This window comes from Emydura macquarii, unplaced genomic scaffold (assembly GCF_026122565.2).
Source record: "Emydura macquarii macquarii isolate MOO-44397 ecotype Brisbane River unplaced genomic scaffold, CSIRO-AGI_Emac_v2 contig_1390, whole genome shotgun sequence".
NCBI classification, from domain to species: domain Eukaryota; kingdom Metazoa; phylum Chordata; order Testudines; family Chelidae; genus Emydura; species Emydura macquarii.
The window spans coordinates 17,607,177-17,634,961 of record NW_027131527.1 but is presented as its reverse complement, the minus strand read 5'-3'; the positions used below and the strand labels follow the sequence as shown (position 1 = coordinate 17,634,961).

The window sequence follows — 27,785 nt, the reverse complement described above, 5'->3', positions numbered from 1 at the left end:
AAAACTGAAAATCAGTTTAAAAAGATTGAAATGCATTAATCGTCAATAAGGTACTCATAGATAGCAGGTGGTCAACTGGGGAGAAGATAAAGAATTAGTACAGGATAGAAATATATGGGTTATGGGGATCCCAGAAGAAGACGAGTGTGAAAACCTATCTTCACATCCAGAGATATTAATAAATATTTTAACAAGGGTGATGCCAAGACACCCTTTATGTCCGCCTCCAACAAAATGTCAGGAATGTAAATGTATAATATTTAAATAGGTAACATAACCTCAACTTTTTCCCTTCCCTCATTAAACTGGGGGAAGTAAATAATGAGATTAAAAAGTATTCGATCCCATCCTGGGCTGCATCTAAACTGTCCTCAGCACAGCTGAGTGAAGTGGGGGCAAAAAATAGCCATAAGGCCAGCCACCTTTGCAGCTCCTGGATCCTGGAGCATCTGGGGATTAGATTAGTTCCTGTAACAAATTAGAGCAGCTCCAGATCTTCTCTAGTTTATGCCCAGCATCCTAAGGAGCTGTTTCAATAACTATAGATCCTAGGCATAAGATAACATTTAATCCATATCTCTCTTCCCTCTTATACCCATACCCACTGTGCTACTGATGGGGAGTGAGAACAGCAGTCCTGACATCTAGGGGGAGCAGGTAAGGGGTGTCCTTGGCCTGCTGGTTAAACCAGAATTTCAGCTGCTTTCCATTACTAGATGGATGCAAGGCAGTCGTTATGGGGAATGGGATCTGGCCATAGATATAGATTCACTTTTTCCTCCCCACCTTGGCAAACCAGTGATATCGTTCATGACTGTTTTTAACAAGTTTTTTCTTTACTGATAAGATATAAAATACTCTGAATTCCTTAGTGTTCTGGTTGATGCTAACCCTAGAGAATTTGATCCAATATGTTTTGCTATAATGTCTATGAAATTTTATAAGGAAAATGTAAATATTAACAAGAGTTAAGAAGCATATTTCTTAATATATTAAATATATTAATACAAATAACAGTGACTCAAGATGACACTTCAGTAATAATATAATTTACAAAAGCTCCTTTGTAAAAGTGCTATTTTAGCCAGCAAGTATAACTTAGGTTACTCAACTTGAACTCATGAAAACCATTTGGCATTTACCCCTCAGTTCAGTAGAAGATACTCCTGTGAAGTCAGATTAAAGTTGCTTGTGATAAGATCAGTGTTAGCCTTCCCTCCCCAACAGTACATGAAAGCAAAAATAATTTCCAGTAATCACAATTTTTTAGTTTATTGAAACACTATTAATCATTATTTTTAAAAGGAAAGTTTATAAGTCTAAGTTTTTATATCATGACGGTTATCACAGTATTTGAATTTCAGTCTTTGTACTATCTGACTTGCTACCAAGGAACACTGATTGTTTTTTTTAAAGTAGCTGCAATTAAAGGCAGTAAAATTTGGTGTCAATAAATCTAATAAATAATTCAAAAGGGAGGAATTCCTTTAAATAAAATACAACAATCATTAAGAATTCTATTACTTTAACTAGATTGTTAAATGAATTGCATTGTTCAGAAGTCTTTTGCTGTGAACTACATTTTCAGAGCTGTATACATGGAAAGTCTATATCAAATGTAATTCTGCAAGTGCTTGTCCCAATGCATTTTAAAAATCTACAAAGTTGTGCTTTACTCTTCTGGGTCTAGTAGTCTGCTGACAATATTGTTCATTAATCTAACTGGGAAAATTAACTTCTTAATTATACACTCATGGTTTTAAAGGAGGAAATCAACATTTTAAAAAAGAGCTTATAAACATTTCTAGAGTTTTTCCCTACCAATTTAGGACTAGGTACTCTGAGATTATCTGCTGATATGAAAGTTTCCGGTCAACTGTATCAAATGGGAAATCATTGAGGCTTCACTATAAAACAGCAAGACTGAACAACAATTGAGCTAATAAATGTGCATTAGGGATTTACAACTTCTTTTTCAACTTGCTATCTTTTATCATGCATGTAATAAACAGGAATGTATGTATTCAAACGCTAGTGACCTTTTTCCACGGACACCAAAATATATATAATGCTACATAAGGGAAAAAAAGAGAAAGATTTGCTTTCACCAAAAAGTCATTATGTGCCAAATTCTGCAGTCTAAAAACACTTTTAATAAAACAATTGAATGCATTTAATTTCCTGCAATGATTTTGTTTAACACATCTGTCAGTTCAGTGTATTTGCACATCAGCAGAGCTGGTGACTTGCCATTTCAGTTGCCTGCAATTGTCTGATAACCCCCTACTGTTCAGGGCTAGCCTAACTTCCAAATAGCAATTTGACACATTTCCAGTAATGCTTCTCGGAAGCCTTCTTTTTTATAGAAAGAAGTTTTGTTTTTTTGGAGGGACGGGGTGGAGGGGAGTTTATTAGGCTTTTTTGATTTTTTTTTTTAAATTAATATTTCCTGACATCCTCAAACCACAGGATGCCATGCCTTAACACTTCACTATGCAGGATATTTTTGATCCCCAATCAGCTATCACTAAATAGAACACAGTGGGAATCCCTTTAGCTCAGAATATAAGTTTCACTTTCGGTGTACCCCTAACCAACGTATTTCTCAGAAATAGACATACTTAAAGGAAATACTTACGTGAGCATCTTCCATTAAAATGTGCTTAAGTGGGTAAAAACCAAGTGGAATGCTAGTTTTTGTCAAAGGACTTTTTTTGACCATTTCATGAGTCTTCACAAAATAATAATGGTGACCTTTTTTAGGGCATATTTATATATGTGCTTGCAGAGAAGTGAGGGGAATACAAGGTGACCTCTTTCTCCTCTCCTTCACTCCCTATATTATGGGTCACAGCACAGGGTCAGGAGAACAGCATTTGGGCACTTGCTGCTTCCCCTCCTGTGCTATCTGGTGGGGTCTGGGTGGAGCTGGTGAGGATGAAGAAGTTGCATAAGGTATAGGGCTGACAATTTATTTTTTCTGTTAGGTTATGCCAAGATAGATTAACCAGTTGCTATTATTTCCCAATCAAATTATGACAATCAAGAATATTAATGAACAGGAACACATGATGAAATTACTGTGTATCACTGTGTAGTAATCTCACATTAACAGGCACCAATTCTCCAACAGCAAAAGAAGTTGATTGCAATCATCACAGATGGAAGAATTTTTAATTCTGAAAAAGGACAACATTTTCTATACTGTATACATACAAAGAGCACAGTATTGTTTATTAGTGCATTAGTTTAAAATTATTTTCTAAAGCATCCATCTTCGAAATTTGGGGAGAATGTATCAAAAATTTAAACAAACATTAGGAAAAGAAGAAAATTATCCAGAAAGGAAGAGGTGGTGGAAAAGGAAAGTCAAATGGAAAGTGATGCACTAACCATTATATTACAGCCTTGCAGCAAGTCTTGAAAACACATGGATGGCCATACTCAGAGGAAGTTTCAGAGGCAGAATGCCAGAACCATGAAGGGACTTCCCTTAACCAATTCAGACAGAACCTCAGGAAGGAACACAGTCAACCTAAAATGTCTTGAAGGATCATGGGGGTAGGGAACGGCCATTCAAGTACCTCAGGCCTATGGCCTCAGTTCAGTAAAGCAAAGCAAAGAAAATAGGGCCTTTTCCAAACCCCAGAAAAATTAAGGAAATTATTCCCATTAATATTAATGGATTTTGGACTGGACTCTTAAACCCAATCTAATCTTATGTGATTAGCTTTAAAAGAAGTGATTAAATCCCCCCTGAAGTTAACATTGATGTATAAAAATTTCCCTCAGAGTGGAGCATGTTCATTTATGTTTCAAACCAGGTCATAAAACTTAGTTCCAGAACTTTTCACTCTCTCTCAAGTAGTCTTCACTAAATTTTGATCACTTCTTGTGTTTTGGTATATCATATTTTCTTTCAGGTTACTCTTCCAATCTACTTTAAGGTTTTGAACTAGTATCAGCAATGTTGTTTCTTAAGTCCTTCTGCAGTTCCTCAAACTCTGTGTATCCTATTTACTTCACCTACTTGATATAATTCCTTTTTTCTGTTTTGCTAAAGTCGGTAAGTCTCCTACCTTTTTGCATTGACAACACAAAGTATTATGCTGCAATTTTCAAAATATGGCACCAGTTCAGGAAAGCATTCCTATTCAACACAGGAAGCTTAACTTCAACTATGCATTTAGGTCCCATAGGAATCAATGGGGACTTGAGGATAGGCTTGAAGTTAAGCACATGGATTTAAGTGCTGTCCTGAATGTGGATGAACTTAAAAACATGTCTAACTGTTTTTGTGAACCAAGGACTGTGTGTTTGGGGGCTGATTCTCACTAGCAACTCAACTGGAGATGTAGGTGTTTAGAAATTTTTGAATACCATCATGCCCTCACAGTTGAAAAATGTCTAATTAAAAACAAGATGTTATTCTGAGTTGGCTCTCAATGATGTGATGACCTTATTACTTTCGTCTGTCACATAGATGTCATGGTACACTGCGATAAGAAGAAACAATGGCAGATTGTCATTTCCAGCCAAATGTCGGTAAACTTTTGGTGGCAACCCTATAGTTTTCTTCACTTAGCAAGCACTACTGCAAGACCGAAAAGAGGTTACCTCCACCACTTTGTGCCAGGGGCCATAAAGAGTACCAATATATCCATCACAAGCACTCCCTAATGGACTAGTGTATGCTGTTAATTTAACATTTAGAGCAGTGGTTCTCAACCAGGGGTACACGTACCCTGGGAGTAAGCAGAGGTCTTTCAGGAGGTACATCAACTCATCTAGATATTTGCCTAGTTTTACAACAGGCTACATACAAAGCACTGGCGAAGTCAGTAAAAACTAAAATTTCATACAGACAATTACTTTTTTATACTGCTCTATATGCAGTATACACTGAAATGTAAGTAAATATTTATATTCCAATTGATTTATTTTTTAATTATATGGTAAAAATGAGAAAGTTAGCAATTTTTCAATAATAGTATGCTATGGCATTTTTGTATTTTTATGTCTCATTTTGTAAGTAGATTTTAACATAGGTGCCAACTCCTCCTTTTGCCAGTGGGTGCTGGTGGGTGGAGTGGGAGGGCTTGGGGGAAGAGGTGGGCTATGGGCAGAGCCACAATCAGGGCTGGCACTGATCTCTGGCCAGTGCTGCGCCACACTGATCAGGTTATGGGCAGTGAAGCACCAGCCTGCTCCCTGCCAATCAGCTGATGGGTGAAGGGGAGGGTGCTTCACAGCCCATCAGCTGATGAACAGGGAGCGGCCTTCACTGCCCATTACCTGATGGGCTGTGAAGCACTGTCCTTGAAGGGTGCCGCTGAAACAGCGCTGGATCGCTGGCCAAGCTAGCCCCACTGGGGGCTGAGCACCCCTTTTTTTTTTTTTCTGGTGGGTGTTCTAGTGATGTGATTTAACTGAAGAAGATAGAGTTACTCCAGTATAGAACTGGAGTAATGCAATGGTGAAGCAGAGCCCTCAGTTGAAAATTATCTCTAGCTTCTGCAGAAGTGTCTGAAAATCAGTTTTATGTTTATGTATTATCTATGTTTACTCATTTGCATGGCTTGAAATTAGAGGATCTATGGGATGAAGTAGGAAACTGTCCAGGGCGAATAACTTTAGTGCAATGGAATTCAGGATCTTTGTAAAATATCAGTGCTCTCATGATGATGCCACAAACTAATAAGTAGAACTGGGACTTTGGAATTTGTCTTTAAACAGCAATAATTGCTTAATTTCATATTGACTTTAGACAGGTTGTGCACAACTAGGGATTTCTGCTGGACCTAAAAGTTACAGTTTTTCAACTATGTTTTATGTTTAGTGATCCATATATTTTTATGTTAATATAAATGTGCTGCTAAAGTAATTGAGATCGTTTCTCCTCTCTTTCACATTTGTTTTACACAAGTGTAATTCCAAGGATTTCAATGGAGTCACTTCTGATTTATACTTCTTTAATGAGTGGAAAATCAGGACCATTTATGTTTAATGTATTGCATATATGTAAATATGTAGCCAGAGGCGTAATTCCTTGCGTGAAAACAATTGAAAATTGTTCTTTCAAAAAAAAAAAAAAAAAAAAAAGAAGTGATTAGAACAACAATTGAGCGTGTATAGTGGAGCAAAAACAACTGTTTTGATTATAATCTTATTCCATTGCTACTGTGCCAATTTTGTTTGTGAAAAGGAAATAAATATGCAAGAAGAAATAAATCTGTAAAAATAGTAGAAATATGGAGACAAGAGACCAAATATCCAACCGTGCAAAATGTTTTGCAATTTTTTCTTTAAATTGGTCCTAGTCATGGGGCCTTTGTATACACCAAAACAACACACATTACAATAATTCTTCAGTAACTCTACGCAATTTCCCCCCTGCACAGATATAAAGCATTAAAATCTGTGAACTGCAGCTAGCTAAATCTTATTATTTATACCACATCTTCTGTTGTTTTGGGCACCCCAAGCCTATTCCTATAAACACTATTTATACAAATATTTAACAGATAAGGAGTCCTTAGGCTCTGGGGAGAAAATTATCCTTTGGAAGTATGAGAAAGAACTAAGAAAAAATAAAAATGTGTTTCAATAAACTGGATTTCATAAACTAGAAATCTGTAGCTCCAATACCGCAAGGTGTTGAAATGATTCCTGCAAAGTAGTGAGAGCCATCAGCTCCCAATGAAGTCAAACAGGAGGTGCAGAAGGGGCTCAGTACTTTTTGAGATGGACATTATAGGTATGCTTTGCAGTCTTTTTTTTCTTTATTTTTTAAAATAATTTCACCGAATAAAATAGATTCATTTTAAAGCATTTTAAAAAAAATTAAATTTTCAGTTGTGCAGAATTATGGGGGAGGAGTCAAATAATAATTATTTAATGGCAGCAGACACTGAGGCTGAAAAATGTAAAGCTTTATAACCATTAAAACTTAAATTGTCAATATCAGATGTCAAAACACAGAAAATAAATATCCTTAAACCCTAAGTTCTCAAGCAGCATTTTTTCTTACTTTGCCTATCTTTAAACTTCAGTTTGTCAATTGGTGTGTGTATGGTGAAATCAACATTTACCAATAAAATTCTAATTCTTCTAAGCCTAATTATATTTGCTGTGTAGAAGTCCAATCAGAAGAATACATCGGTCTCGGGCAGGGCACAGAAACAAAATAGAAGAAATCAGGAGGAGAACCCAGACATCTTGTTTTTATCACCTTTCTGAGAAGATGGAAGATATAAACATATTGTATTGAACGGGCAGAGAAAAGTCTATAATCGTGAAGTACAATATATACACATCAGCTGTGATCATGAATGAAATAAAATTTGACACAATCCAGATATTTAAGGAAAGGACAATGACACAAATTACACCAATGGTTATAAAGAAATCAATTAGGTAAGACAATTAATTAAAGTACTAAGGTAAAAAATAATAAAGATTGGAGATAGGTTTAACATATGCAGATACTTCAAGATTAGACAAATTTAAGGCAGTCTCTGCTGGCTTGGGAAGAGGGGTTGCTTTTCTTGGTGCTATTGGTAAAAATGCTGCCTAAATACAAGAGTTCAATTATCATCTCTATTAATGTTCTTGTTGCATTAAGAGTGGATGGAAAACATGGATGATGAACATTTCTCAAGAATGACAGACACAGTAGTGTCTGTCCATCACTTAGCCCCCAACCATTGACAAACTAAAGCACAGAAGACCACCTATTCCACTATATATATATTTTATTTAGTTATATGCTTGATGTTCCTCTTCCAGATGGATTATTGTATTTGGATGCTCCAATTGCTAATGTGAAAGATTAAATACAGAGTATTTGCTGTTTGGTACTGGAGGATGAATTATAGTTGTCAGAATGGTAAAATACATACTTATATAACAGAACAGACATAAAAATTGTTGTTTGTTCACACTGACAGACTTTTGGTGCTTCATAATTTCATGTGCTACTGTTTGCTCTGTTACATTTCACCCTTATATCAGTCTGTCCATCAGCTAGTACGCACAGCAAAAGAAAAACAAATTTACCAGTATAAAATATCACAATTTCATAGATAGTGTTAACGTGATGAGAAGACTGAAAGACACAAAAAATATGGCAAATTATCAATGGAGAAGGAAGGCAAAACCAACATTTATAGAATCAGCCATTCAAAATAACCAATAAGACACAGAGTGGACAGGAAAGGATAACAATAATACCTTTTTAATACATTTTTGCAATAATATGTATCAAAGCACTGATACAAATTTATATATGTACATATCATGGTATAACAGCATTTTATTTTGGTTAGACTGGAAAGGTGCTGTGCACTAACAGCACAAAAAACATGGAATACTTCTTTTTTGTTTTCTTTAGTTAAACAGAACTTAAACTAATTTTATTCACGTTGTCGACATAGTGTAACTACCTATTTTTCATATTTAATGCTCTGCAAGCCCTAAAGTAGCTAATTACTTAAACTAAGGGATAATGTTCGTGGTGGAGTATATGAGGCACTAAATGGCTTTTGCAGGTGATTAAACACCGAAGTGAAGTTGAGGAGTTTGATAACAGCTAAAGCTGTTTATTGGAAGAACAGTCCAATGCAACATCCTTTTTTCTTTAAGGTGAACAGAAAAAAGAAAATCCATCCAGCTTTAACATATGTATTTGGGGGAGGCATTTAGAAGTATTGTTTGCTCTGAGTACTGCTATCTATTCCACAATGTGTGTTGTGGACTAATAAGGATAGTTTTATTCTCCAAAAATAGAAAGATATTAAGTGGGGAAAACAGTGCAGAAAAACAATGTGACAACCCCCCATACTGGCAAAACAAAACAAAACAAAAAGCCCCCCAAAAATAAAAACAAAAAACAAAAACACAGGCAATATAATTCAAACTTAAACATAAGTGAATGCAGTGGAAAAAATTGGAAAGGCAGCAAACACTTCTGTCCATATCAGTGCACATATATTGTCCATTGTTGATATACATACACCAGTTGTGATTCTCACAGGTCAGTATATATGAAGTTGTGGTTTTCCTTGCTGTCCCCTGGTGTGGAGTGATAGGGTTAAGGATGCAGCCCATAATGCCATGTGGTATGTTGGAGGCCATAGGAAGCTGCCACCATGGAGTTTTCCAAGAACTGCAAAGGTGAAGAATCTGGGATTTTGGGATTTGGAAGTCATCCACGGTCTGCAGCATTTGGATGTGTTGCCTAAAAGGACCCATTATGTCCTGGTGTATCTTCCTCTCCTTGTTCTGCAGGGACTCTTGGACCTTTCTCCTGTCCTCTCTTTCATTTTCCATGCTACTACTTATACTGCTCTCCAAGCCCTTTGTTCACAATATGATGCAGCACTGGCTTGTAAAATCTTGCACAGCATGTACTCCTTAGTCGTCTTCTTTTTCCTCCACATCAGGGTTAGGTGTTATGTGGGTGTGTAGGGGACACTCCTCAAGGCCATCACACAGAAGCTGCTGATAAAAATCAGATAAGTGTACCATTGGATTTAAAATCACAATGGAAAGGGAAAGATAAGTTTCAAAACTCCCTTCCCTTATTCCCATAACCACTTTTAAGAAGAAATGCTTATAGACACTTCATCTTTGGAGCGCCTTGGCAGAGCACTGCTCTCCAGCCCCAGTTGGAATGAGTATGGCCTACCAGCAACACGTGGGAGGCTGAGGGATAAGAAATTTGTGTTGCATGAAGTAATAAAAGTCCATATTCCATGGGTTTGACCACAGGGCAATGACACTGAATATTGGCACTATTTTCCATGGCTGTAGTGGCTTTAGCTGATGTTTCATTCCTGAAGGAAACAAAGGCACAGAGAACACAGTCTTCCTGAAGCCATCCAGGCCTGTATGCTGCTAGCCTGTTTACTGCAGTGGTGTCAGCTGAACTCATTGCAGAGTAGTGTGGGGAAGTGTCCTCCCGCAGAGGAAAAAATAAGGTAGACATCCCTAGAAACCTTTGGGAGAGGATTGCAGAATACCTGCATGAATGTTTCATCGAGTGCTATCCAGAGGATAAAAAGAACATCTTTATGTACAGAAACAAAGTGCTTCACACGCCCCCACAACTAACGCAACAGGAGGAATAAAAAAATAGATGCCAACTCTACCTCTGTTTGTTGTACATCCTCCTCTTCTCATACTACTGAAATAATGAGCAGTTGATACCTGTGTCTGGTTAACCTGGGGATGGGCTAAGTGTCAACTTTAAATTTAAATGCTGTCAGGAAAAATACATGCACACACTTACTCAAATTCCTTTCCCCTTCATCAGGCTCATCTGTGCTTGCCTGTTGGGACTGGCTATGGTGTGGCTGAGTCTCAAACAAGTCCTGGTTTGCAGCCTGGCTGGAACTCCCCCTACATCTCTGCTGTCCTCCTTTTCCTTCATGTCTTCCTCCACTGAGGCGGAGTTGCAGCTCATTGTAAAATCAACAGCTCTAGGGGGACCATCAGATCAACTACTGGCCTCCATGGCGAATCTCCTTAGCTTTCACTGCTGCTGATCCCTATTATATGCTTTTGCTTGCATCCTTCATTTAATCTGTTTGTAGGAGTCCACGTTTCTATAGCTGGTCTGTGGCTGTGTTTGCATAGCTTCTTCTCTCCACAGGTCCAGGATACCCCATACTTCCTTGTCTATTCCATGCAGGACCACATCTAGTGCATGGAGCCTGTATAGTTGGCTGGTAAGTTGCACACAAGAAGGGTGAACTGCTAGGTGTGCTCACCAAGGTGAGCAACTAGGAAAAGTCATTTAAAAAACACTCAGAGGAATTTAAAGATGGGGGAAGGACTGTTAGGGTCAACAAAAGTCATGCAGTGTTTATACTCACACTACACTGACCTGAGTAGGTCAACCACAGCTTCACACGATTAGGGGAGGCGGTTTTATTGTGTCGCTGTAATGGGGCACTTACATTGGCTGAAGACAAAACAGATCAACGCAAGGTGATTCATGTCAATCTAACTTTGCAGCATAGACCAGGCCTTAGTAAATGAAGTCCCCAGGAAAGGATCAGTTTTGACATTATTTATGCAGCAAGGGTGAACTAACTGTGACTGTTGTGGGGGCGGAAAGGGTTGGTATTGTGACAAACCACATATTCTCACTCCCTCAATCAATATTTAAAAAAAAAAAGATTGGTATAGACATAACAACATACAATTCTCCAATATGGGTCTAATTCAGCAACTGTTACTCATGTTGAGTAGTACTTAAACACACCACTACTTGACTTCTGTAGAACAATAAATGTTGTGAGTGCTACTCAAGCTAAGTCTTGCCCAATTAGGCCTTTTTATATAATTTTCATAGGTTTTTAAAAAAAATTTAATTGCATATTTCAAAACGACCTATTTCTTTACAGCACCAATCCCACCAACATTTTCACATTACCACATATTCAATCAGATATGTTTCCAGAATTTAATTACACTATATAAATAAAAACTGGGAAATGCTGTTTATTAAAATCCAACCTCTTCCACAAAGGATATAAGAACAACAGAGTCCATTAAAACGGAGTAAGTTATTGCTTCACACGAGTGGGATTTTATCCGACCACCAAATACTGCAGGTATGCTATAGAGGGCTCTTGCCCATAAAATAGACTACACAAAACCCCAGATGACACAATCAGTGTAGACATGCTTTTAGCAGAGCAGTAATTTTTCCCTCAAGCTTCAGTATGACAATTTCTTTATCATCTGACGATTGTCCAAAAAAAAATCTCTTGTTGGTAAAGCAGCAGGAGTGCTTTAAGTGGGATTTTTTTTTTTTTTTTTGAATAGCATACTTGTCTTGGAAAATTAAGTTGACAATTACAGTTTGGGTACTCTGTGTACCTTTGACAGAATGGTGGTAGCAATGTGCTTATTGATGTGTATTGGTAGATTCAGTCCTACACAATCTGGAAATTCATTCTATTATTTCTATAGTATGATCCACTACTGGGAGCCCATCATGTATGGAACAGTATTAAACAAACTTGGTGAGTAGGCTTGCTATATTAAATCATCTATAATCATATATAATTATTATTACTATTAACATTTGGCAGTGTGGCAATGCCTAGAAGACTCAATCAGAACCCCTTCGCTACCTCCCCCCATGTTAGGCACTATGCACTAAAAAACAGAAAGATTTTCTGTACCCCAAAAAGCCTGTAAGTATAAGACGAGAGACAGTAAGTGATTATGCAAACAGGAGGAGGAGTACATGGTAACATGGATACTAATATGGTAAATTCTGTGACAAACTGGGAAAATGTCTATAATACCTTTTATTAATAATGTGTGTAACTCAGTTTCCCTGTTCAATTTCGTATACTGACTTGATAGAATGCATAGAGCTAAATCAGTAGAGACTGTAAAGAAGGTGTTACAGAAGATAGCAATAAAGGTAAAACAATGGCAAAGAAAAGTCATCGTCACATACACAGATTCAAAGGAGTTAAGATAACTCATCTGGAGGGAGAAGTCACTTACCTGGCTCCAACTTTTGAGCACAGGAGATCTGAACCCTAAAAGACTTTAGAAAATGGCGTGGGCGAGTGCTGGGTGAGCTGATGCTGGCCACGATGTGTCAGTTAAAATTGCTGACAGCGTGACTGGAGGGGACAGATGCTGTGAGCAGGGTGGGCTTCTGCTCACTGGCAGAGATGGAGTTAGCTGGGCTGAGGGTAACTTACTTACAAAGATGTAGTAATAGCTACATGGGTAGGCCTTTTACTGTTGTTATACTTGGCTCTAAATGCTTTGTAGCTGGTTTTGAGTCACTGTAGTCAGCTGCTGTCACAGGCTCCCAAAGAGGAATCTTGGCAGGGACCAAACTCAGTTGGACTTGCTGAATTAATCACAGTTAGTACCCAAGCTCTCTCTCAGGTCCTGGCCTGGGAGTTAGTAAATTATGGAATTCTACCCCAGGAGAGGAAAAGCCCTGACCCAGTGCATGTGGGGTTATACGCAGAAAGATCCTGAGAAGGGACAGCTAGCCTGGTAACTCTGTAATAAGAGGAGGTCATTGCATAATATCACTATGTTGCTTGCCTACAAAACATTTGATGAAGACATTCATACAATATGAATTTAACATGCTATTTAACAATGGTATAAATTGGGAAAAGGTTAACTTAAGCTTCTCTTTGAGAAGCTACACTACCATAGTTGTTTTCAAACACTGAAACCTAATAATAAGCAAAATATTTTAGCTTACATCCTAATAATGACCTCCTCTCTTTTAATTCAGGGGAAAGCCATTCTAACTCTGCAACATGCACGATGGTCAACCCAGAATGCATTTTTACAAACAATTCAACCCACTTAGACATGCAGTGATTTCAAACTCCTTCCTTCTTTATCCTGAGACAAATTATGCCATCACTGTGGATTGTCACAAGGAAGTAGAAAACAAGTTAGAATTTTGTAGTTGCTATTATTTTTGTCCTTTGGATTTTAAATGAAATTTGGGAGCTACCTTGTACATCAATGAAATTTGCCATCTAATTTATGTGATTTCACTTCTTTTTAAAGTTACGTAATCTCTGAACACAGACTAGACTGTTGCCATCAGCTTATTTGGAACAAGAGTTGTAGGATCCTCCTGGCATCCCAAGATGAGAAGACTCATTAGGTGGAATTCTTTCACAACTAAGGTAAAAAGCTGACAAAATGAACACAGAAGGGCAAGTAGAAGAAACTAGGATGAAATTGTTTTCCTTAGGGTATGTCTACACTTTGCCGCCGTCAGATCAACCTTTCTGGATTGATTGAGCGGTCAGTGAAGACCAGGTCAATCGATCCAGAAGTTGACGCAGTAAAACCACCCCCTCAAGTGGCGCAGTGCAGTGAAGACACCACGCAGAACGGAAACACAGCAATCGACGGGAGTTACGCAAGCTACTCTGTGTAGCTTGCGTAACTCCCGTTGACTGCTGCCGAATCGCCAGGTAAGTTTAGATCAGGCCCTAGAGGTGGATACTTCCTTTGAAGACAGCTCAGGCAAAGGAATTAATATCCTATCTAAATACATACCAGTATTTCAAAGGGGCCTACCCCAAGAGAGGCAGCAGCTTCCTGGCTCCTGATTGGCTCCGTACTCTATATAAACCCAAGAGGCATACCAGGAAGCGTCTACGAAACAGCGTAGTTCCGCTGTAGCTGCCATGACCATTTCTGCTCTCTAATCCCGGCTTTGACCTTGGCTTAAGTTGGATTCTTCGCCACCTGACCCAGAGCCTGAAACCTGACTTGGGCTCTGTCCTTTGGTATCGACCTCAGCCTGGAACCTGACTGTGAACTCCTTCACTACTTCCAGCCTCAGGTTTGCCCCTGCTCTAACACTTGTTGGGATCCTGACAACATAATTGCATCAGACAAATCATGACTAGTAGCAAAATAAATACATAAATAACAGCTCTTATGTAATACTTCATCAGTGGATCTTTAAGCACATTACAAATTGGAACATCATTATTGGTCTTTTACAGATGGGGGAAGAAAGACACAGAGCGGTTAGGTTAAATGCTGAAATTCACACAGCCAGTCACTAACAGCATAAGGACTCAATATTGTAAAAGCAGCACAAAATAAGGTAATTTCTTTTGTAAGGCTATGCCTTCATGCAGCAGAAATTGAAATGTAAGAAGTAGTGTGCAGCATCAGCACTAAATGCATATGAATGGTTAATAAAATTACAATTTATGTGACCTTAAATTGAAATGTGATGGTGTCATTTTTTCAAACAATTCCATTAAGTATTTATTCCAGTCTTTTGGGGATCATAAAGAATTAAATGTTTACTCATTTATGAAGTATTCTCAGATCTATTCCTGTAAGTAATAAATCTATGAGCAAGCACATAACTGTGTAATTGCATGCAATTGCAAAGCAATTACAATAGTTATACACTGTACATTTTAAATGGGAACAAATTACTGCTATAAAAAGGCAACAACTTTACATAAATTGAAAGCGAGGACAAACTACAAAGAAAACAAAGATATTGCTATTATGTTCTTAAAACACCTCTAAGTATTACTGAGGTATTGTGTAACAAAGAAAAATGATGTTATCAACTACAAAGTTTTGCTCTTACCTTTACTCTTACTGAGACAGTAGCAAGTCCTGGAGGCATAGTTCCTCCACTATCAAAGGCTTCCACTAGAAAGGTGAAGGTTGCCTCAGTGCCAGAGAACGACTCATAATCCAAGGATTTTAAAAGTGATAACTCTCCTGTAAACTTGTTCAATGAAAAAAACTGTAGCGCTTCCTGGGTTCGTATCCGATAGGTAACATTTGAACCAAGGTCAACATCCTTTGCCTATAGCAAACCAAACAAGAGAGAATTTACTTAAAACTAAAACTGCAGAGTCACAAGGAAAAACACCAGGTCACAATTTTTATAGGATGTACATTTGATTTTTTTGATATTACTAAGAACATTTGCTTTCTTCAGGGCAGTTGATATTTTTTTCACCATTATAATTGTTAATTTTGTTTAACAAGATATATTTCCAGTTGGTCTGAGGAAACCAACTTTTTTTCAGAACCATCTTAGTTGATCAACGGATGCTGCTTTTAAAATATGTTCTTGGCTAATTAAGAGATTTAGATTAAAACTTTGGAAGCATATTTGAACTCTTTGGGGCTAAAGTAAACTGCCAATATCGATATGGTGGAGCCTCAATGGAGAATATAAATGTATTTTAGAAATGTAACTGACATTTCAAAAAAACTCACATTGTAAAGTATTTCAATAGTACTGTACTTAAATCTTTTACTTTTCATCACTGCTTTTATTAATTTGTAGAAATATAAGCTCTATGCATCCAATATTTTTCATTTGCCTGTCCTATGCGAAAGATCACATTTAACAAAGAGAAATATGCTTTAAGGAGGTTTGGGTATCACTCCCCCACCCAACTCACATTTTTAATTTCTTATTTTGGTTTTATCGGCAACCAGGTAGATGAGAATATGGTTAGCCTCACACAATAAGATTAACAAAACATTTTCTTTGATCCACCGCGCCTTACCTCTATTCGCAGGAAGACTGTGCCAGGTGGTAGATTTTCTGGAACAGAGACAGTGTAAGAAGCATTAGTGAACATAGGGCTATTGTCATCGATATCCAGAACCTTGATTGCCAGAGTTAATGTTGAACGGCGGGGATCCACAGCTCCATCTGTTGCTTCCACCGTAAGTTCATAATAGTTCCTTTTTTCTCTGTTCAGTTTAACTGCTGTGTAAATGCTACCATTTGATGTGATGCGGAAAATATTGTTGAAATTTAACAAACTGTAATGGACTTGGCCATTTACTGCTGCATCTGGGTCTGTAGCCTAAAAGAAAAGAAAAAGCCATATTGTTTCAAAATACATTTAAAATGTATGTGGATTAGATTCTGATGTGATCAGTGAGCCTTTATTCTAGTTTCTAATATAAAAGAATCCAAAGGACATTGAAGTCAATGGGAATCTGTCCATTGACTTCAATGGTTTATGGATGAGGCTTCAAGTTTCCACTTCCACCTGACATGAAAAATTTCATATTGTTACTTTCTGTATAGTACTAATTTAGCTTATGAAAACTGTTGGAATAAGTATGAAAGGGATTAATTTGGAAAGTGGGGAAGTTTAGATTTGCCTATGTATATCAAATCAAAGCTTGTGATTGCTAATAAATTTTGTTCACTGGGTCTGCTGAATTCTTAAATCTTTTGAACAACAAATGTGACAGACCTGTTTCATTAGTCACAGTGGGTTACTTACAATCAAGACTTTCAACCTATTTCATAAAAGGCTGGTTCACACTTACCGCGCAATTCGGCGGCAGTCAACGGGAGTTACGCAAACTATGCAGAGTAGTTTGTGTAACTGACGTCGACTGCTCTGCTTCCCTTCTACGTGCTGTTCCCACTGTGCTGAGCCGTGTTCCCGTCGGCTCAGCACTACGCTACTTGAGGGGGTGGACTCACTCAGTCGACTTCCTGATCGATTGAGCAGGTCTCACTGACTGCTCAATTGATCAAGAAAGATCGATCTGGTGGCGGTGATCTTGCTGCCGTCAGTCTGAACATAGCCAAAGATTTAAATTTAGCACCTCTTGTCTTCTCCAACCTACTTCTGAGCAAAAAATGTTACTCTTGAAAATTACTTATTTTTAATACTATTCTTTGGATGCAGCTTTGCAAAATCATGGCATTTACCAGCCTTGGCAAAAATTCTATTAACTTGCTGTAGCAGACAATATTGATAATATGTCTGGGCATAGTACAATATAATTAAACACACAAAATACATTTTAAAAGGCATTTAAATTGTAGCATGAATAAAATGAGAGAGGGGGCATTCTAAGTTGCTATACTGCCTTTAACTCAGCTTCTCTTGACCTAGATATTGCTGCAAACACAAAAGAATGTGTGCATTGTGATGCAAGTCTCAAACTTCAATTACTGTTAAGAGAAATTATATGCTCAAACTGAGGGAAGAGCATATGAGCCACTCTTCCCCCATGATCGCAACCCCTTGCTGTGGTCCACTAAAGCATTAGGATTTTCCCAACTGAGAATTCCTCCAGTATGGGAGAGTCCCAATTTGATGTAGAATTGGAATAGTCACATCCTACCAATCCTTCTTCAAGCACCAAGTGTAGGGTCATGGGAGGATATGTTGTGTTTTCATGATTTAAGGATGACATAACAGCTCTTATGGGCAATAGCCAGAGAATGTACTGAGTGTCTAAACTATACCAAGTACTGGGCCAATGGAAAATGGACCTTTGGATCAGAGCCTTTGAGATTTTCCTGCCCTAGCCATGTCCAAAAACAGCTAAGAATCTGGGTCTATGTCTTATGATATGATGAATTTGAAGAAATATCTTCAAGAACCCATTCCTGCTCCTTCTAAGATCAATAGGAAAACTCCCATTTAATTATAAATATCATAGAATCCAGGCTGTATACAGGAAGTTAATAATAGTTGTGTTCAGTGAGGTAACTTGTGCGTTTTTAATTTATTCTACTTTAGCAATTTTAAACACTTTCTCTGTGAACAGTCATTTCATTTTTATTATTTATTTACTGGTTATGTTCTTTAAACTTTATTGGTATTTACAAGATCCAGACAGTAATCATGTAATCAAAGGTTTATTCTATATCTGTTGACAGCATTATTAGAAAACACGTTTTTGTGTATTTCCTTGGCATCATCTTATCAGTGTTTAAAACGTCTTTGAGGTAATTTAAAACAAGATTTAGAATGATTCATACCATAAAGTCCCTAATGTGCTAGGTTACTGATTTTAGCACACAGACTATTTCTTACAGGTACACTGAAGAACATGAATAATTTTCATTCACATAGTAAACTGAAATCTAGAAAACAAAAAACAATCAGTTTTTAAATGTTGGGTCTGCAAACTTTGATAGATGAATTGTTCTAAGTTAGGAATTTCAGTGTGCTATACAAGAGATATAGATGAATCTTAAGAAGAAAGCTACAGAACAAAGAATTATCAATCAGTGAAACTAAAAGTGTTCAGAAACTTAGTCCAGATAAGTACCAAAAATTCCAGATACTTCAAACTTTATCCAAACTACTCCAGCCTAAAAAATTGACCTGGAAATTGGCACAGAATTGGGTATTTCCAGTTCCAAACAAGCCTGTTACACTATTCCAGGAGGCTGGCTTCTCTTATGATACCTTTACACTTGCACTTCCACCTCCATCCTAGCAAGTGAAGAAATGCACAAACATGACAAAAATACTTTAAAATAGTAATCCAACTTTTTTGATGCTTTGGTTTAGTTCAAGTTTTGGGTAACATTATTTTACTCAAACTAGTTCATCCAACCCATGCACATGATATTCTAAATATTAGCAAAATAACTTGCCTATATACAAGTGGTGTCCATTTTATTTTTTATTAGAGGGCATGCAATTCAGATAATCATTTCATACTAACTAACTGCTAGAATCTTAATATAAGCTTAAGTGTTGGCCTGTTTTCTTTCCTCCCTGTTGTTTAAATGAAGCCATGGTGAATAAGGTCATTTAAGTAAAATTCATTTTGTGAACAAGGTAGCTTCATTTGTTTGCATTTACAAATGAGCCTACAAACATTCAGGAAAATAACAAAGCATAAAAATCTCTGATTATCAGCACTATTATCAGGAAGTTTTCATGGATGTTTAATATCCTATCAAAGTGAACAGTGGGAAACACTATAATGAAACAATTTATCTTCCTAGAAATCAATTAAAAGTTAATTAAAATGGTTAACAAGAAAAAGCACACACTTTTCCCCTTGTACTACATCAATTCAATGAGCAGTAATGGCTGCAACTTTATAATGATCTGTCTATAGTTACCACATCTTTGTAATCAGCATCCTACTACCTGCATATGATCTGTGTCTGCTTAGTTTGCAAGTATTTCTACAACCATGTACGTAGTTTGATTTTGTGAAGAAAGAGCTCAGTGGATGCGACACTAGAATATTACCAGAAAAGCTGATTACATCAACTAGTTGATAAGAAAAATAAAACTTGGAAGAGCAAAATAAAGTTAAAAACCTGTTTTGGGATAAACAAGCGTATAGGAAATACAGAGTACAGTATTGGGATTTTAGCTGAGACAGTAGCAGCAATCTGCATTTCTACAGTCTTAATTCATATCAAATGTGTGTGAGGCTGATGCATGTGCACAAGTGGTTTTAGTTTAAATCCGAGCCACATGATAGCAATTAAACAGCTGCTAACTGGATTACAATCACCCTCATTAAGATAACAATAGTAATCTGGAAAAATATTTATTGCTGCAGAAAGTTAAACTGCAAATTAAGCTGTTTAAAGTTTATTTCTCTCTAACAAGGAAATAAAATTTTCAAAAGATTAATATATTATTAATGGAGCTCTGCTGAGATGACACCCAAAAAACTTAAGATTTGGACCCTGTTTCTCAGTTGTGTATATTTCTGGACATACACTTATTTTACAAGTTTTACAGGAATATCAATGCTTGGGCCTGATTCTTATCTCATTTACAGCAGTGGGGAAATAAACCAGGTGTATCATGAATGAAGTCAATGCAGTTGCACCAATTGGTGTAAAATTGGTGTGAGATCAAATTCAGGCTCAAGAGCAGTATTAGTTCATTAGAGTCCCTCTGTGCATTGCTACATACTAGTTCAATGTTTCCACAGAGCAGGCATCCAAGGTTAAAAAGAATGTTCTGATAAAATCCTGAAATAGTTGCCCAATAGAAATTACATATAGTTTGTCTATTAAGATTCCTGCCCTACTGCTTGCACTATTATGCATAAATTAGATACAAAACCAATTTCATCTAGAATTCATTGACTGAAGTTAATGGACTTAAGCCAGGGATGAATACAGCCCATCAACACTGCTGCTATATTTTAATATTATCCAATAACTGAAGAGGGATTGTGCGCTGCCCCTCTGGAGTAGCAGCACACTCAGGTGCAGCCTGGAGGGAAAGAGAGAGGAGTTCTGGGATTTGGGGCAGGTACATAACTAAAAGTAGCTCAGAAAGCTCTGCTAAATTACAGTTGCTCTGCCTAGGCTGTCTATGGGGAGCACTGCAACCCAGAGGTGTCCAGAATGGTCATAACTTCACTTGCCATCGCCCTGCCCCCTACACTGAGGCTTGCAAGAGGTCCTGTATAAGGTAGTCTACAGATGCCTTATGGAGTACCTGTGCTGGGGAAATTCTCCCCTGGACAATTAAGAGGTTTTATATCAGTGTACAGGGGCTGTAGTGGGAAGGAGAATCCCTCCTTTGTTTTCTCTTTCTTTTTTTTTAAAATAAATGCCTTGTCATATCCATACTGAATTTAGCACTCTAATTTATAATATACTCTACATTTAGTGAAACAGCAGTTAAACTACTTGGTGTTTAAAATATTTGCTAAAACATTTATGTACAAATATACATCACTGATCATTGGGAAAGGATCATTATATTATAATCTCGTCAGTAGAAAAATAAGAAAATACTGAAGCTATTTATCTGTGGTAACAGCCCTTAGATAAAACGTTTGACAAACTGACACTAAACAATGATAAAAAAGTTTAAGCAAGTAACTACGATACCTGCCTAAAGTTATGGCTACTCTTTGCAGGCTGACCTTATTATCCTTCCAGCCCCAAACTCACCCCCAAATTGTCTTGCTGCAGGGATCCATCCCTCTCACTGGACCTTTACAGAGACAGTAAGACACTTAAATCTGTTAGCTTTCTAGAAGCACACACTTCATTGACCGTACACAGCACTGTGATTTATAATGAAAGCAGAACAAATTTAACAACAAAAGAGCATGGATTAAGTGACACCTAGTAAAAGAGAAATGCAGAGACAGTTACAAAAGCAAATAAAAGTGAAAATACTAATCTAAAAGTCAAACTTAATCTAGCAGGATGCAGTCTTTGTTCAAGATAGTTTTTCTCTCATCCACAGTCTCCTTTCCAGCTTTTACTGACCGGCTTTGCCAGGACCCATCACAGAGAACAAATCACTTGGTTTCTCTGCTTCTCTCTTCCTTCTATCCCCAAAGGGGTTGTTTTAGTCTTATAAATCAGAAAGGCCTCCTAGCGATTCAATTTCCTGTGTCTCTCTGGGGTGCAGGAGCCTTGTTAATACCGTTTCTTGAGGTCAGGATCAGGATAACCACTGCTGGTTTACACTGATGGCTTTGTTTACGGCTAATATTAAACTGAAATAAACCCATATTCCTTTGTCTAGGAAAGTCCTGTTTATCATCTTTACTAAACTGGGCTGTCTGGTCTTCAACAAGTAGTATTAAGTAGTATTAATACACAGAGAGAATTCATAACTTCACATATAATGTTAACACATGCATTTTACAATGATAATAATAACCAGTGTGTAATTAGTTTTCATATACCTCATAAGGCATATTTTGTACAAATATTAGTGCAGTAGTGTGTAGGGCATGAATATAGGGGTATCTAGGGTCACAATCTAAACAAGATTTGTTAATCCTGATTTAACCTGAATTAAATGATTGTCAATTAACTTAACTAGCACAATTGCAAATGCTATTCTAGACATACTTGTTCCAGGACATAAATATTTATTGTTTGCCTCAGAAGTCAGTCAATCACTAATTGCTAATACTGAGTCCTGAGGTAAACCACAAATATTTGTGTACTGGAACAAACATTTGTGAAGTGTCCAGACCACCATTTACAACTTGTTAGTAACTATGTTCACTGGCAAGCAATTCGGTCAAGTTAAATTAGGACCACAAATCCTAACCTTGATTTTAACTATCATGATATTTTGTGTTCGTAAAGCCTTAACACCTGGAATCAAGTGATTGTGAGAATCTCAGCTTTCTTTTAAAAATATGTAAAATTTTAGCTCTCATGGTTACACAGAACAGTCTAAAAATGTGGCTAGAGTGTACTCTAAAGTCTCAGGAACCAGAAGACCACCAAATATTCCAAATTACTATTAAAAAAAAAATCTCTTGATTTTAAAGCAGTCATGATTTTTTGGAGCTTTTCTCATGATTTTGGCAGTGGTAATTCTGTAGTCCAGATATAACAAAAGTGTCCTGTGGTTTTGGATTTAGTTCTGAGTCAGGGTTAACAGGCAGCTGCACAAGGCACTAGCTTCTGAGAACTAATTAGATGCATGTGCGTCTTTTGGTCCTAATGTCTATTCTGGCAGGTAGGGGTTGCAATGAAGCAGACACATTAGGTACTGGGAAAGGGATGTTGCAAGAGCTGCTGTGGATGTGCATCTGCAGTGAGATGGAGCCACTGGTTTTCCAGCTACTTTGCACTGCTGGAGTGATCCTAAAGCAGCTAGAGAAGGGGACAAGTTATGACTTGATGTATATAAATATCTTTTGAGATACAGATTTCTAAACAAATGTAAATTTGAATTCAGACTGTTGGATACTCTAGTCATCCTTTATTTATGAACTTTTATATATAAACCTTTGTAGTCATAGCTTAACATTTTGAGGGCTTAAGTCAAGTATGAGTTATTAGAAACAGTCTTCTGAAAGAAAATAACTATCCTAAGAGTACTTTCCGCAGTAAATATAATTTAGCATATGAAAGTATAGTTGTGTGATATTACATTTTAGACTGTTAAAATTGGTTTTGACATAAAAAAGCTGTAGCAAAATATTAATTTTGCAAATTCACTTGGTCTTAGTTAACATTTTGTAACTACAAACAGAGATAATGAACCATTTTTGAAGATGAAAAAGAAGTTTCATCCATTTTTTCAAAGAATCATATATTTTGGGCATATGCAATATACTCTCTTCATATGGAAATTGTTTCCAACAGAGCCTAAGAACACTTCAGGCATTACAACCTGTAGAAAAGCATGTCCCAAACTCAAGTCTGTGTAGCACTTGATGGTGACATGGCACTGGCTGTTCTTTTTTGCAACTATTACAACACTTTAAGATGGATAAGAAGTCATTAATTTCCCCTTCCCCCAATTTTATGTATGCACTTGCTTCAGTTACCACAAGGAGTTAGATGATCACAAAAGGGGGGGCGTGATGGGCCACACAATCACAAACAGGAAGCAGGGTGTCTACAAAACAATCTCTCTATTAACAAGTCATCCCATTCTATACAAAAAGAATAGTTTTTTGTATAGTTAGGTCCTGCTAGTTAGGTCACAATATGTTTAATAGGATTCATTATTTCCAAGTGTTTAAGTCACATTATCCTCAGTATTCAGTCACTAGTTGTGAAGGGATCTGAAGGAGCCATGTCTATTTAACTTCTTTATTAGGTAATTAGGTAGACAGGGAAGTGTCATCTCAGAGGAGTAAGGCCATCATTTTATCTATGAATCCATTTAGCCTATGCTCCTCACTTTCCATGTGAATACTTACATTTATCTATTAAGTACTGACCCCATAGTCCCTAAATATAATATTGCATCTATTTGATTCATTGTCATTAAAGGTAAAACCTTTTGGAAACACTATGTCTAACTGGTTGTCCCAACTTACTGAAATACTGATAGAGTCAGATACAATGAACTACTCTAATATTAAAAGCAACTATTTACTTTATTCTTTTTTTTTTTTTTTTTTACTAGGTATCCTTGCAGCTAGCAATTAGGAGATGCCACCATATCTAGTAGAGATCCAGGGAAAACATGAATTTTAAACCAAAAATGTTCTGTCTATGTAATACTGCATAAATCATCACAGTTCATTTTTTCCATTATGTTCTACTAGTACCAACTTTAGGATAAAATCATTCACAGGCAGTAAGAAAGAATGTGAAAATTAGGACTACAGCTATAGATACATAGTGAAATATTTAATAAAATAAATATCAGAATAGTATTTAAACTTCATTTCTGAGACACCAGTGTGTGGTGAAATCAGCAGAAGTTCCCTGAATATATTCATGAGAGTAAATTACTTTTCATTCCATTAACACTCTGTTTATATTTGAGATTTATATACAGTCTACTAATCTACAATCAACCAACTTTGAAATCCCAAATTTTCACAATTTATAACTAAACTATCTGTCATAAATAATATGCCCTACAGCTGCCACTTTGCTCCATCCAACCTTAACACAATTATAATGCATCTCCTCACCCTCAACCTCCTACTTCCTCATCCCCATGATGCTCTGCTCAGGAGAAAGGGAAATGGCACTTGAAGAGGCTGTGGAGCAGTGCTGCCCTGAAGCTGGGTGCTATGTGAGAGAATGGGAGAAGAAAGATGAAGTATCACCTGCAAAGCTCCCATCCAGCATCAGGATCACTAGAGAGTCCCTCTACTCAGCACCTGACCCATTACTAACCAATTCTCACCCAAAATCCACCTATAGGTTCTTGTGATGATCACAGTCTTTGTGACCAAAAATGACTGAGTTTTTGGTGGACACTGGTAAGAAACTATGGGTGGATTCTACAGCACAGGTGAAAGAAATATTGAGAATCATTGCTCTATATCATTTTGAGGTTTGTCACTATGGAATTTTACTCTCCCTTCCTATATTCTTATTCACAGTAGTTAAAGTATTAAGCAAATGTAAAATATCCACACATGAACTTACAAAACTGAAGATCAGATAAATACTGCTAAGTCAATCTGTGGCCTAACATGAAGGAATTTTTTCTGGGTAAAGGGCAAGGTTATGTGCAGGCCTGAATTAATTTTTCTTTTAAGTCAGAACATCTCCATGAATATAAATTAGACTTTAAAAATATTAAATAAATGATCCCTTGCTGAGCAGTTTCATCTCATCAATGACTTTGAAAAGGGAAACAGAAAGATTATATATATGCTGCTGGTTCTCCAATCTAACTATGATCATTGAGAAGTATGACAAGTGAGTTATTTCAAGACTCTAGTAGCTTCTCTTTTTTGATCCATGTGATCACTCATTTGTGTCTTACATAGTGAGAACTCAGATAGGGATGCTGGGCTTATAAAGTACTGTATGATTTTAAAAAATTGCGAGAGGCAATTATAAATATAAAATATAAATATAAATATAAAAATTATATCACTACCTGTCAGATTACTTACAAAAATATATCCATCACTATGTGTTTTCTGTGATTCTTCAGACTCCATCTACTCTAGCAGAATTGTACTCTAGAATCCAACCTTTCATTAAAAACTGTTTCAACATTCTAGTCTTTATGGTTATAAAGAAAACCATACGAATGTTAATCAACTGTAAGCCAAAGAAGTATCTTCCTGAGTTTTCAAACAGCCTGAAAACAGCTCTGAGATATATGAACAGTGAAATTCATCTAAACAGGATGCTAACTCTGACACATAGTGTTGATAATTGAACTTTCAGCAGTGTTAATTATTTCACTATTGATCTTTAAGCAGAAAAATCTACATCGTGCTAACACCTCCGGTGGTTTGTTGTGATGGGGCTTAGTCCTGTACCCATTGAAGTCAATGGTAAAGCTCCCACTGAATTCAATGGGGCAGGATAAGACATACAGATTCTAAGGTAAAGTCTAATATGCTGCTGGAAATACTTTACCCATACGAAGTTTACAATCTATAGGACCTACGTAAATGTGTGGGTTAAGCTGTGTGGAGTTGATCACAGGATCAGGGCCTAAATTTGATTATTCTGAATTATGTAATGGAGAAAACACATGTAATTTCTGACCATATTTTATTATAGGATTACAAGATTAATTATAGGACTGTAATTTATACAAAGGACAAATAATAATAATTTGAGCAAATAAGGGAATAATATATTTTTTGTCATATTTAATCCAAGAAACACCTCAAATTTTACTTGAATGTGTCAGAGAATTTCCAGCATGTCACAGGATTTGACATCAGACTGCAGCAGAAATCAGAGGCTTTGTTGCAGGGTATACATAATTTAAATATATTGAATGATTACAGTGCACTTAATGAATTGATGATATGTTCTAAAATACATGAAATAAAATAGGGCATCGAAGTAGCATAGGATAATTCATTAATCTGCCATTCACTGTTTTAGGGAAGTCTCTTATCTAATCAGGTACGGCTTGTCTAAATTAGAGTTTTGTTTCCAGTGCATGTTGGACAAAATCAAAATCGCTGATTTTAAATAACTTAGAATTATGGAGAATTTCACATCTAATTTGAAACTTCAAGGCTACTTCTATGTTTTAAATGGTCTAAACCAAAACACTGGATTCAAATACTCTCAAAGTCTACTGAAAGAGAGATTACTTACCCTGTGCAGTAGCTGGAGTTCTTTCAGATGTTTGTCCCTATGTGTACTCCATTTCAGGCGTGTTTGCCCTATGTACCTTTGATCAGAGACTTTTGGTAGCAGTGCTTGTTCAATCTGCACATGCACTCTAACTATCCTTGTGCCCCATACTAAGGATATGTAAGGCAGTGTCATAAGAATTACTCTTAGTTACTTCTCTACCATAAAGTCCTATCAAGAACAGACTCCAAAGCAGAGGGGAAGGAGGGCGGGTACTAGAGCACCCATAGGGACAAACATCTCAAAGAACTCCATTTCTTCTTAGAGTAATGACCCTATGGGTGCTTCACTTCAGGTGACTTCCAAGCAGTACTACCTAAAGAAGACTGGCGCTTTGGAGCCTGGTCAAATACTGTACGCAGAACTGCAGAACCCAAGGCAATGTCTGCCCTGTAGGCATGTACTAAGGCAATGGTTCTCAACCAGAGGTACATGGGTCTTCCAAGGGGTACATCAACTCGTCTAGACGTTTGCTTAGTTTTTCAACAGTCTACATAAAAAGCACCAGAGAAGCCAGTACAAACTAAAATTTCATATAGATGACTTGTTTATATTGCTCTATATACTATACATTGAAATGTAAGTATAATATTTATACTTTTATTTATACAATTGGTTTATTTTATAATTATATGGCAAAAATGAGAAAGTAAGCAATTTTTCAGTAACAGTGTGCTGTGACACTTTTGCATTTTTATGTCTGATTTTGTAAGCGAATAGGTCTAGACGTTTGTGGTCCTTATCATGCAGACCAATTTTTAATGGTACTGTCTAATTTGTTCCTTCACAGCATTCATCACCAAGGAATTGAGGGTTGGGTGCATGAACAAAAACTCATAATCTTCAGCAGGGACAAAATGTATTTTATTTGCCCTCTTACAAATGGAATGAATAGTAGCTGGAGTTTGCCAAATTGTTTTGGCACGTTCAAGGAAGGCTTCATTTATAG

The 27,785-nt window shown here is 36.9% G+C and overlaps 1 protein-coding gene across 1 annotated transcript in view; it reads right to left on the bottom strand.

Annotated features, from left to right (window-relative positions):
- The window catches only part of PCDH15 (protocadherin related 15), a 714,631-nt gene that overhangs the window by 195,127 nt on the left and 491,719 nt on the right, over nt 1-27,785 (bottom strand). The window contains exons 20-21 of the mRNA XM_067552760.1: nt 16,080-16,385; nt 15,140-15,364 (exon numbers count right to left, since the gene is read on the bottom strand). Coding sequence (XP_067408861.1) covers nt 15,140-15,364; nt 16,080-16,385 — 531 coding nt within the window. The remainder of the gene's footprint in view (nt 1-15,139; nt 15,365-16,079; nt 16,386-27,785) is intronic.